The 13,085-nt window shown below is 40.8% G+C and overlaps 1 protein-coding gene across 1 annotated transcript in view; it reads right to left on the bottom strand.

Moving 5' to 3' along the window:
- Positions 1-5,937: 5,937 nt before the first annotated feature.
- Positions 5,938-13,085, bottom strand: part of ZNF346 (zinc finger protein 346) — a 43,621-nt gene continuing 36,473 nt past the window's right edge. The window contains exons 6-7 of the mRNA XM_073544996.1: positions 11,438-11,531; positions 5,938-6,502 (exon numbers count right to left, since the gene is read on the bottom strand). Coding sequence (XP_073401097.1) covers positions 6,184-6,502; positions 11,438-11,531 — 413 coding nt within the window. The 3' untranslated portion in view covers positions 5,938-6,183. The remainder of the gene's footprint in view (positions 6,503-11,437; positions 11,532-13,085) is intronic.

Genomic DNA, 13,085 nt, shown 5'->3' with positions numbered 1-13,085 from the left:
CCCTAAAACATGATGACTACAAATTGAACTGCATTTTCATGGCGACAGGTTCCCTTTAAGAAAAGTTCTCTGTATATTTTACAGGTATATGGTTCTTTAAAATAAACTATTCTTGACACAAAAAAGGAAATACACAATTTGAAAGAAAAATGTCTTTTAATTTACAACCACAAGGTGGAATGGACTTGAAGACATTGCACATTTCAGCTTAGCCTATGTTATCCCATCCTTTCACAATGGCTTCACAGCTTATTGTTCGCAAGAAAAAAAAACAGGTGATCCTTTACAGCACATGAACCTTGACAGGAGAGATGCACGCAACTAGGTCTCCTCTAGGCGTCCATAAATGTGTGCACCTATTAGGCATTAACAGGAGGTGACATAACTACATGGAAAAAAGTTGGACCAACAAATATAACTTATGTAAACCTAAATTAAACAAGTGTAGACTATGGACTGGTTGTATACTTTGAACAATGACCTCCCTAATACAGTACACCAGATTCATCTACCCTCCGATAGGACCTTCACAGCTGCTCTTGCAACAGGTGTCAGCAGGGTAGACAACAGGCACCAGTAGCTTCCTGGATAAAGGGAGAAGAATTCCAATCTGATACAGTCACCACTTTACTCCAGGGATATTCAGGCAAGAAGCAACCATGGGAAGATATCCAGGGATAGAAGAACTCCAAATGAAAGCCAGTCATCAAACCCTTTGCTGCCACAAAAACAGCTACCAGTGACGGAGATTTGCATTAATCAAATTATCCAGATTTGCACCTCTAAATTATGAATCTGCAGCTGCAAAGCCAACAACTAACCCCTTACTTGAGAATTAACAAATAAAGCCTTTCATGCCAATTCACTCTGAGCATCTTCATGCCTACATTCTGAGTTATGGGCAATTTACAGAACAAGCTTGAATTGTACGATAGTATTTCAGTGGTCAAAGACACAACTTAAAGGGTTCACCAGAATTAGAGAAAAAAAGGTTTTCTCCCAGAAACCAGACGAAATGGCCGTGGGCTGAACTGAACGAACGTTTGGCTTCTAGCTGTTACAATTTGTGACATCTGGCTATCGGTTGCCTAAAAAGAGGCAAGCAACAGCATGGAAAATGGTTTCAATTTTGAAAAAAAAAAAAAAAAGAGAAAAATGCCCATCTCATCAAGTCTAGAACATAAGTAAAAGTAATAAATTTAAAGCCATGTGTTGCTTATAGTTGATTTACCGCATGCAGTTAACTCTTGGTCTTCCTATTCTAAAATCAATGCCTATGAAGGGTTAGACAGGTAGAGCTTTTCATTTTTAGCGTACTTCATCCACAAGGACTGACAGAGCTGAAAGAGCAATATCACTTTATATATACTGTACATGTTCAATACTCCTCTTTAACTGGTCAGTTCAACCATTTACAAATATCTTCCTTAAAAACGCTACAATTTACCAAATTAAAAAACACACCAAAAAAAAAACAAAAACTCTTAACAGTCATTCAATAGGAAAGCAGTGACATTTCTTTACATTGGGAATCTGAATCTAGAAAATCCAGTCCAATAATTGGACACCTTCTTCAGTAAAAAAAAAAAAAAAAAAAAAAACATATTTATGCTTTCAAGACTGGAAGGAGAATGAAGGAATTAGGAATAGTCTCTGTAAGGGTGGTTTCACATTAGCGTTTCGGGGCGCAGCAAAGGCCTGCGCACGGCCGCCGCTAGGCCCCGCCCCTTGCCACACCTCTGGTAGCTCCACCTACCGGCGCACGACGCTGCATGCGTCCCCTATCTTTATCACTGGGGACGCAGGCTGTGCGCAGTATGCATTTGGCGGCGCATGCGCCCTTTTGACGGTGCGCCGAGCGCAACCAAATTGCAACAGGTTGCGTTTGGCGCTGGTCGGCGCACCGTCAAAAGGACGCATGCGCCGCCAAACGCATACTGCGCTCGGCCTGCGTCCCCAGTGATAAAGAAAGGGGACGCAGGACGCATGCAGCGTCATGCGCCGGTAGGCGGAGCTACCGGAGGAGGCGGGGCAGGGGCGGGGCCTAGTGGCGGCTGTGCGCAGGCCGTCGCTGCGCCCTGAAACGCTAATGTGAAACCACCCTTAGCTCTACTACTACATGTCAGTGTTTTTCTAGACGTTTTACCAGAAACCGCTGATGGCAGATTAAAGAAACTGAAATAGAAATAAAAAAAATGTTTGTAAAAAACACAGTTCTACATGGATATCTTCTAATGATGCTGCTGCTTAATCTTAGAAAGATGGTGGAAAGATTGTTTTTTTTTATTCCAGGTAAAATGAGCCTCCATGCACACAGCAGTGTTGCAGTCCGAGCATGGACTGTAAAGCACAGATCGACTGAAGGTCTCCTGACCCAAACTCAGCAGCCTCACGGACAAATAAGAGGCTGTAACGGTTTGGGTGAGGAAACCTGTGCCCAACCTGTACAATGCATTCCAAAACACGGGTGTGTGAATGTAGCCTTAAGATTAACCTTTTTAAAAAAAAAAAAACAAAAAAAAAAACATCGAAATTTTATTTAATTTGGTCTAGATGCAAATTAGAATCAGATTCCTGTGATTGCGTCCAAGCATCTTTTATGACATCATGACTAACAAAAAAAACGCATGCAATTTGTCCACTATGTATTGTTGCTTTAAAGTTGCAAATTAAAAACATGAAAAAAATATTTTTTTAAAAAATTTAAACGGAAAGTGATGGAAAACAGCATGAACGGATCACGCCTGGAAAGTTACGCCAAAACGTACAACATCCGCATACAACGCATGTCCCTGCGTACCCAATGTTAGAGATAGGTACGCAGGACGCATGCTCATCTATGCGGATCTGAAGGGAAGTAGTACGCAGAGCACCCAAACGCAAGTGTGAACTAAGCCTAAATCACACAAGGGTCAGCAGGTTGGTATAACCAAACGACCTTTACAAAAAATATTAGCTCATCATGAAGACATCAAGAAGCCAATTTTTGGACTGTCTCTGCCATCTAGTGACAGATTACAAAAATGCACCATTGCAACAGAACTCGTAAAGAGGATTACACATTGGGCAACTTCAACAAAACGTGGTAGAAAATTCATGCAATTTGGTACGCAGGTCCTATTTACTTCAATGATAGCCATCAGGTTTTTCCCCATTTTCAAATCCATGAGTTTATAATACAGGATAATAATTAGACAACAGTGAATCACGTTCGTCTGTGAGCATACTTTCTTCACTGGACAGCTCATCTTTATTCACTCCCTGTAATTCTTCCTTCAGTAACAGCGCACACAAAAAAAGAAAACAGCAATTATGAGCCTTTAAAACAACTACGGTAACTGTATTTGTTGCAAAAATCGCTGTAACTGCCCCTTGTATATCAATGGGGCTTTAAAACATCCACGTGTCGCCAAATCGGCCGCATTTAGACAAATGGAAGATGCAAATCTGCCAAACTGATCAGCAACTTGTATGCGGATCATTTCATAGCTTGTTTGCACAGGCAGACCGCTTTCATGAACAATCTGCAATAGATAGATCGGTCAGTGTGCATAGGCAGACTTTTTCTCAGCAGTGCAAGTCCTATTCACACAGGACGATGCGCTGCAAAGAACCATGATTACTAGTAATCACTAGGTGTCCAAGATGTGACAGATGGGTGTCTGTCAACTAAGGAATTATCAGATGAGAGAGGTTAAGGTTTTCAGATGCAGGTAAAGTAGCATGTGACTGAACAGATTCTCTAGTAAACAAAATGTCTGCATTATCTGTTGCCGCACTTCTCACTTGCAAAGAGCCTAAGATACATTAAAGAGGTATTTCCATCTCCAACATCCTATCAAAATATGTAGTATGTGCAATAATATTAGCAAATATCTACAATTACAAATGTAGCATAGTTCTTCTGATAAGCTATGTCACTTACCCCAAAGCAAGTGACAGAGTGAATCAGAAGAACTATACTATGTTTCTAATTGGAGGTATTTGCTAATATTATTACACCTACTACACGTTGGGATAGGATCTTGGAGATGGGAATACCCTTTTATTGTCCTTTTACACAAACCGACAGCACTAAATGATGCGCACTGAACAACCGGTAAGCGATCGTTCAGTGCGCGTAGGCTACCACTATTTTCAGCAACACGAGTGCCGTTTACGCAAAGATGTGCTGCCAGTAATCAAAATCATTTCCCCCTCTTTCTCAATCGTTCAGCGTAGATTCATCTTTAGTCTGTGACTTACAAGTGTCACTGAGAAATAAAAATGAAAAGATTAAAAACTTTTAAAATCAAACGTAAAATTTGGATCAAAAACAAAAAAGTTACCAATATAAGGTTGCATTACACAAGTAGAATTTATGAAATGGGCTAAACAAGGTTATGTGGATAACTAAACATCCTGCAGGTTCAGCAGTGGATTACAGCACCTGCAAACTATTAAGTGTCATTGTTACCCTAAGTTTATCTTCAAATGTTGCAGCTTTGCATGAAAAAAAAAATCTGGACAGATCGATACAAACCTTGAAAATAAAGCTTTCTTCAAAAATATTTTGCCTATCGCTGTCCGCTCATCCCCATCTTTTGACCCCTGGCTGCAGCTGCTTCTCATGTCCGGAGAGGTCACGCCCACTTCCGGCATCGGAAGCTGACTAGGCATCACTGAGGCGGGACCCAGTCTCCCTGAGTGAGTCCCTGTTGGGTGAGCTTCCTGCGCTCTGTTAATGAAAGTAGTGTAGGAGCGAGCCCATGTGATGCTGGGCTTTGACATGCAGTGAAGCTTCCCGTTCCGGAAGTTGGTATGACATCACTGGACATCAGAAGCAGCCGCAGTCGGGGTCACGCGATTGGGCTGCGCGGACAGCAATAGCGCCGCTCACAGGCACATTTGGAAATGCAAGGTATATGAAGAAAGCCTTATTTCCAAGGTCTAAATCAGTGGTTCTCAAACTCCAGTCCTCGCGAACCCCAACAAGTCATGTTTTCAGGATTTCCATAGTGTTACACATGTGAGAATTCCTGATGCCTTGATGATACTTCCATCACCTGTGAAATACTAAGGAAATCCTGAAAACATGACCTGTTGGGGTCTGCGAGGACTGGAGTTTGGGAACCACTGGTCTAAATCAATCTGCCCACATACACATTGTAGTGGACAGCCACTTAAAAAAAATTCTCATCTACACGTTGCTGAAGATTTCGGCATAAAAATCTGCACTGCAAGTTCACACTATGTTTGTTCTGGTGCAGAACCATTTGTGGATTTCCCGCCTCGCAATGAAATTAGTAAAATCTACAGTAAATTTACAATAGAATCCACAGCAAAATACAAATTTAACACAATATGATTTTGCAGCCAATACACTGTAGAAATGCAGCAAAAGACCTGCAGCAAATCTGCTACATTTGAGCATACCCTAAAAAATAAACATATTAATGCATCTTCATAAAAAATCCAAAGAACTCCAACAAATATCATTAGATGGATGATATCTTTCAGTCTCTCCCTTTGTGAAACTCTGTTATCACTAATTACTCTGTAATCCATGGGTAATGTTGCCAAGTGTTGAAAAGGACAAGAGAAAAAAAACAACAAAACAAGTAAAATTAAAAAAACAACAAAACACCACTAATACAGTTAGGTCCATATATATTTGGACAGAGACAACATTTTTCTAATTTTGGTTCTAGACATTACCACAATGAATTTTAAACAAAACAATTCAGATGCAGTTGAAGTTCAGACTTTCAGCTTTCATTTGAGGGTGTCCACGTTAAAACTGGATGAAGGGTTAGGAGTTTCAGCTCCTTAACATGTGCCACCCTGTTTTTAATGTGGATACCCTCAAATGAAAGCTGAAAGTCTGAACTTCAACTGCATCTGAATTGTTTTGTTTAAAATTCATTGTGGTAATGTCTAGAACCAAAACCAGAAAAATGTTGTCTCTGTCCAAATATATATATGGACCTAACTGTATTTGTGGCTTCCTAAGGTGAATTCAAAGAACTGTTTCAAGTTTTCTGCAACTGAAAATTTGTTCCATCCAACTTACTGTCGTTTGGTGGTAAGCATATGGATGTCTGAAAGCTCCATTCAGATGTATGGAACAGTCGCAGTCATTTCTGTAACAGTGTGAATTCACTCAAGCAACCAAGACATACATAGTAGCATTATCTAGTAGTCTTAATGGAAATAACTGTAGTCATCAGACCCTAGCATGCTCTTCATAAATGGTCGCTGGGTCTGTGGAGCATAAGGAGGTAGCGGAAGTAAACCTTCGCTAGGAGCTGTACTTCCTGCATTTGACAGACCATATGGTGAGGAGAACTTTCCAGTGAATGATGAGTAATTCGAAAATCCACCGGCAGATGATGAGAAACCAGTAGCCGTGTAGGGAGCCCTTGAGGGCAACAGGGAGTTGGAAAATTTATTACTGCCATATGATTTACGCTTGAGACCAGGCGACATGCTGTCCAAGTGTGGCGTTGCCGTGGGATTTAAGCTGGTGAAAGAAATGTGAAATAATGATGAACTAACCGACCACCAAGAACACACACAAAATGATTACTAATGACTATAAATGTATACGTGCAACATTTTTGCAAAGTAGCACTTCAATATCATACACTATCACAATCTACATTCTTTTGTATTTAGTTCACTTACTTCCCAGTGGTTCAGTCTCTTCTTTGCTGCTGTTTAAACTCCATCTTGATTCCCCAATTTCACCTTACCCTTTATTTTCTCAATATTGAGCATCACATGGGCAGTAGACCGCATACCATCTCTGTCTGAGGTGGTAACACTGTGATTAACTTTCCCTCTAGTCTCTTAAGGTAACTAATTGTTTACATGTGGACAAGCAGGGAGGTTGAATGGTCATCAACTTCATAATAAATGTGTGACAGGAACTGCAGAATCATCATTAGTAACTGTGATATAAATGTCAACCATGTTGTAAATATATGGTATAATCTATGCTGCTTCATCATATAAACACATCTTATGTTCGCCCCTTCAGAAAACATATAGGCATGCAATTCCCACATGGATCGCCATCTCATTGCTTGACCCATCTAAAGATAAAAAGTCTCAAATCATTGGCTGAATAACATATGTGGGGCATGAGCTCTACAATTAAATCAGTAGCCTACTTTTAGCTACTCATCAGTGGGTTTGCATGTAGAACAAGAGTTGTAGTGACAAACTGCTTAAGAGATGCTATGGGAGAAACAACTTTTTATTAACAGCATTTAGAGATATAACAGCTACATGGATCTCAGGAAACTTTAGTTTGGAGATGGTTGTTCATTCTCAAGGAAGAGTCTCCTAGACATGCTCTATGATATGTGCAGAAGTCACTGTGAATACAAGGCAATAAACCAGCTCACCCTCCACCAGGTTCAGGAGTCCAAGATCAGTACTGCTGCTAGCGCTCAGATGCAGGAAAGAAAAAATTTGATCCAGCTCCTGACACGTTACCGATAAGAATAAATCTTGGATTTTAGTCATTTAAAAAAAAGAAATATCCCAAAAACATTTGACATTTGATATTTGGAAAAATGGGTGGGGCAACATGGGAGGAAAAAAGGACATTCATCATACGCGTTTCGAACAGGACATGTTCTTAGACTTGGTGGATTTTTCTTTTTTTAAATGAATAAGAATAAATCTTGGATTTTATCTGTAACGTATCAGGAGCTGGATCAAATTTTTTCTTTCTGGCAGAAGTCACTGTGCAGGCACACACACACACACACACACACCTTGCCATTATAAGTCAATGGATGCGCAAAAAACAGATCACATGTGTTTTTCATGGATCCATTACAATGATTAAAGTAGAAAACTGACAGTTATTTATTAAACTGTTCATGTAAAAACTGTATGCCACATGGATGACCAAAAACAGACATGGCTACAATATGGATATAAAAAACAGACATACAGAACACAATACAGATGCAAAACAGTCAGGCTTTTTTCTTAACGAAAAACAGACGATTTTCCATATGCTCGTTTGAATCCAGCGATACCTTTCATTATTATCCTGCCTCTGAATGAGATAAATACAAATCAAAATCCATTAAGAAAAAAAAAAAAATCAGTAATTTCATTTTTTTCCTGACTATACATTCTTTTTGGTCACTTTCCTGATCTAAGGCTAACAGTTGGTATATAGAAAAATACCGTATTTTTCAGACTACAAGACGCACCTTTTTGCATCTTATAGTCTGAAATGTTTTCCAAAATTTGAGGGGAAAATGGGTAGGGGCGTCTTATAGTCCAGATGTACCTACTGTGGTTGTACAGTAGATAGGGGGGTGGGGGTGGCGGCGCAGCGGACGAGTGGTTCACAGGAGACTGCTGCAGCCAACGCCTGTGGCCACTGTTAAAGAAAATGAATATACACTGCTCCCCCACACCTATAGCCCCCCCCCTCACTTCTATGCACTGAAGCCAATGCTGAGAGGTGGGAGGGACTATGGTCGTATGGAGCAGTGAATATTCATCTTCTTTAATTGTGGGCACACTGTTAGCTGCAGACTTCCTGCAGCGGCTGGGCGATCAAGTGTGCCCGCTATTAAAGAGAATGAATATTCACTGCTCTCCACGCTCATAGTGAATATTCATTCTCTTTAACAGCGGGCACACGTTATTGCCCAGCCGCTGCAGGATGCCGGTAACACTGTGCCTGCTATTAAGGAAAGATATATATTCACTGCTTCCCACACTGCAATAGTCCTAGGAGTGGGGAAAAGTAAGTATTCCCGCAACTTACCTCTGCGTAAGGAAGAGGATGGGGGGGGGGGGGGTTCATTACCTCTATAACAATGTCAGAAATAGATCCCCCTTCCCCCATAACTGAGTCATGACCACATCTTTGCGTCAATTTTTTTTTCTATTTTCATCTTTTAAAAGCAAGGCGAGTCTTATAGTCCGAAAAATACAGTATATTGCATTAACCTTTCTTCAGTCAATCCTGCATCACACCATGTTTTCTAAGTCACAGTAGTGTTCACCATTGTGCAGATTGATACTGAAATCAGTCACAAATTGAACAGACATCTACTAATAGTCCTACGAATATAAAATACAAATAACTTTTCTAGTCCTATAAGAGAACAACTGGCCACACCTGTACTACAGTGAAGGACTAATCTACCAGACACTGCTTGCTAATGGCTGGCAACTGCTTACCCTCATCATATCCATATGCTCGAAAAGTAAAAAATAGATAACTAAAAGCACACTTTCAACCCCTTCGAGCTGCGGCCAATTTTTATTTTTGCGCTTTTGTTTTTTCCTCCTCTTCCTCATAGAATAACTTAAAAAAAAAAATAAAAATAAAAAGTGCAATTTCCTCATTGAATAGCACATGAGCGTGCTTGGACAAAACCAAATTTGATTGTTGGTATTTTTGTCTACACCAGCAGTGGAGAACCTTATTTCTGTTAAGGGTCATTTGGAGCCGTACAAATCATGCGCTCACTCCGCTCACAAAGTACGTCCTCACACTAACACTGGCGTCAGGATGTAATTTTTCATTGCACGTATGTCAGTAGTGAACACTGTGTGAGCCAGCTCGCAGAGCAAGAAGAAATTGATGGGCCCAAGGCGGGCAAAATACAGATAACAGCCAAAGCATTGAGATCTCTCGGAATCTGCCCAAGGGCCGAATAAAAGGTTATCGAAGGCCGTGAATGGCCCATGGGCCTGAGGTTCCCCACCCCTGGTCTACACTGAAGTTAATATGAAATATCTGAAACAAAACTATACACAATCCTGAACAGAACTGACATGCTGTGGATCCAAAGAAAACCTTGCTACATGTCAATTTCTGGTCGGAAAATTGTCTGCATGTGGATGAGATTAGTAACACTTATTCTCTGAAGGGCTGGGCAGCAATGCGCTCCTGAAGACCTACCAGCTTTCTGCTTGCTGGGTGTATAACGGGTTCGCTCCAGATGATTGACAGCCTGGACCAATGGCATGGCTTAATAGTTGGCCCAAGCTACACTGCACTCTCCTAGATGCCTAGATGCTGCAGACACAGAAAGTTTCCCTCTGGAGCATCAAAAAAGTACAGGGGAACGGAAACTGTTTAAGTTCAGAACAGTGAACAGCTCTACAGGAGAAATCTTTACGCACTGCGCTCCTTACCTAGGAAACTGGCCACCTCTGAGAAAGAGAATGATGACCTAGGCGACGAGCTGTTCTCAAAATGGAGGGATTTGTAATTTATTGTGTACAAAGAGGATTTTTAATAAGTAGCTAATTGTTATTTTGCTCTTTTTTTCAAGCATGTTACAATTTTTCCCATTCATGATGAGGAGAAATCGCTTAAAGTACATTTTAATTAACAGATTTTGTGTTAAAAATGTTCCTGTCTTGATAATCTTATAAATGTGCCCCTGCTGTGTACTGTGTAATGGCTGTGTCTGACCGTGGTCTGATCATACCACAGCTCCTGGGCAGGGGAGGAAGCAAAAGAGTATAAAGACATTACAGCATGGAATCACAACTGATTATTTCTGTGAGGTAAAACAAGATTATAAAAAGGCAGGGAAATGTTTTACCTCACAGAAAGAATCAGCTGTGATCCCACGCTATAATGTCTATAAACTCTTTGTCTACTTCCCGCTAGGAGATGTGGTATGATCAGACCATGTTCCTGTACGGTCAGACACAGCCATTGCACAGCACACAGCAGGGGCACATTTATTAGATTATCCCAGCACAAAAACATTTTGTTTTTAACACATCCAATTGTGGAAGATATTTTTAGTCCAAGATCTATTGATTAAAGTGTACTTTGTTGTGGGAAAACCCCTTTGATCGACAGAACAGTAACAGAGCCAGCTTCTTTATCAGTCAAAATGGGTTTTCCACAGATTAGGCGATAAATATGTTGCTCCATTCTAACTGTGGATGAGAGTTCCCCTTCATGCCAAAATGTGAGGGCCCAACTGTCTGACACGCACTGATCAATAAGTTGTCACCTATCATGCGATCACTTGTTTTAATCGGTGAACATTTTTAGGCATATATAGCCTTGAATTGGTGCAAAAGTGTAACACTGAGCAGAGAAAAATTGTCAATATGAAGGTTTCTTTTATTGCTCAATTATTTTGTGCTTGAAAAATTACAATATATGATGAGATTGGCTGCTATTTTTCCCACATCTGGGTCAAACTGAGTTTAAGGTAGACCACAAGCGAAAATTTAATTGTGGGTGTATGGAAGATGATTGTAATTCCAAGTTTTGAGGAGTCAAAAATACTGTTGATACTGATCAGGATTCGCCCACTGCACTTTCCAATTAATAATTAGTCGCTTCCGTGAAGATAAACGGAATCTGACAAAAGTCTGTATCTGTCAGCATAGGGTATATAATGTGATAGGGAGGGTAATGTGATACTGAAGTCATACTTACTTGTTCTTGTGTTTGGATCCACTGACGTGAGCCTCATACTGCTCTATAGAATTCAGAACAACATTGCATGTATCACAGCTGTACCAGTTTCCGGCTGAAAGACACAGGAATGGCAAGTATTTATTATGACCCGCTACCCAAGGCTTATGGATAAAAGACAGGATGATACACAAGAAAAGGATGAATCACAACGGCAAGTCTGTCTGCAATGCTGGACTAATGCTGCAGGCTTTAGAAACAATTCTAGGTGCAGTTCTAAGATGGCCTATTAATGAATCTTTTTTAGATTGGTTGGAAAAGGTCATTTCATTCAAAAAGCATTTATCACCTAAGATGGCAAATTGGTGGGGGGGTTTGACAGACAGAAAAGGGGACTTTTCTTCCCTCAGTCACAGAATCGCGCTTACGAGTTTGAAGGAAGCAATGGTCAAGCATATGCCCTGCCACTTCATTCAGCGCCCAGATGTTTCACGACTTCCAGCTCAGAGTAAAAGGAAACCGAGAGGCTTTATGTCTGCAACTTTGTGCCGTCTAACGTTACCGGTCAAATCTATATGATAAAAACAAGCTTTTTTTTTTTTAACCGCTAATTTGCAGCAAGTAAAATAAATAAACAAGAAAAAAAAAAAAAAAATTTAAACCAAAGCAGTTTTCATCCAACCTGTTGACGGTATATGTAGCACCAACCCTTAATGTATGGTCACTAGCTGTTTTTGATGGCACGATACTTTTGAACATTCTGAAATGCAGGCAGTAACTCACGAGTTACCCGATTTTCTATATAGTGGCTTAGGTGCAAACTTAAAAAAATTCAAATTTTGTTTGTTTTCATACTGTGAATGTAAGTGCCACATATTGCGACCAGATTGTTTGTTTTTTTTGCTGCTGTAATTTTTAAAAACTGTGGAAAAAAACAAACTGCGATTTTGTGGCATTTGTGGGAAAATGCAGTAAAAACTGCACCCCAACAGCTAAACAGAAGGTGAGAAATGTGTTAAAAGTGCATGAAAGGGGCTGGGGGTTTAACAGCATGAAGGCTGTGTGCCCACGTAGCGATTTTTAAGCGTTTTTGCTGCGATGTTCGGCACGAAAACGTTTAAAAATCGTGTACAGAACGCCCCCCATGCATTCCTATGGCATTCCTCACATGCTGTGCTAATGCTGCGCTTTTTTCCACGGCGGAATCGCATCGCGGAAAAAATTGCAGCATGCTCATTCTTTTGTGCGGAATCGCAAAGAATTGCCGCGATTCCGCACCCATAGGAATGCATGAGAATCGCTTACTTCCCGCATGTGGCTATGCCCACCATGCGGGAAGTTAAGCGTCTCATGTGCGGTTGGTACCCACGGTGTGGAGGAGAGGAGACTGTCCTCCAGGCCCTGGGTACCATACCCCTGTAAAAAAAAAGAATAAAAAATCGGGGTATATTTACCTTCCGGTGTCCCGCGCTGCATTCCCGGCCTAAGCGTTCCCAGTAATGCCTTGCGGCAAGGCCCTGTAATGACGTGGTCTCGCGAGATAGCAACGCGAGACTACGTCATCACAGGTCTCGCAAGGCATTACTGGGAACGCTGTGGCCTGGGATGGCAACGCGGGACGCCGGAAGGTAAATATACCCCGATTTTTTTATTTTTTTTAGCATTTTAA

This window comes from Dendrobates tinctorius, unplaced genomic scaffold (assembly GCF_039654945.1).
Source record: "Dendrobates tinctorius isolate UK_male_01 unplaced genomic scaffold, ASM3965494v1 ptg000139l, whole genome shotgun sequence".
NCBI classification, from domain to species: Eukaryota; Metazoa; Chordata; class Amphibia; order Anura; family Dendrobatidae; genus Dendrobates; species Dendrobates tinctorius.
Note: the sequence above shows the minus strand (reverse complement) of the source record. Positions and strands in the feature narration are given on the sequence as shown.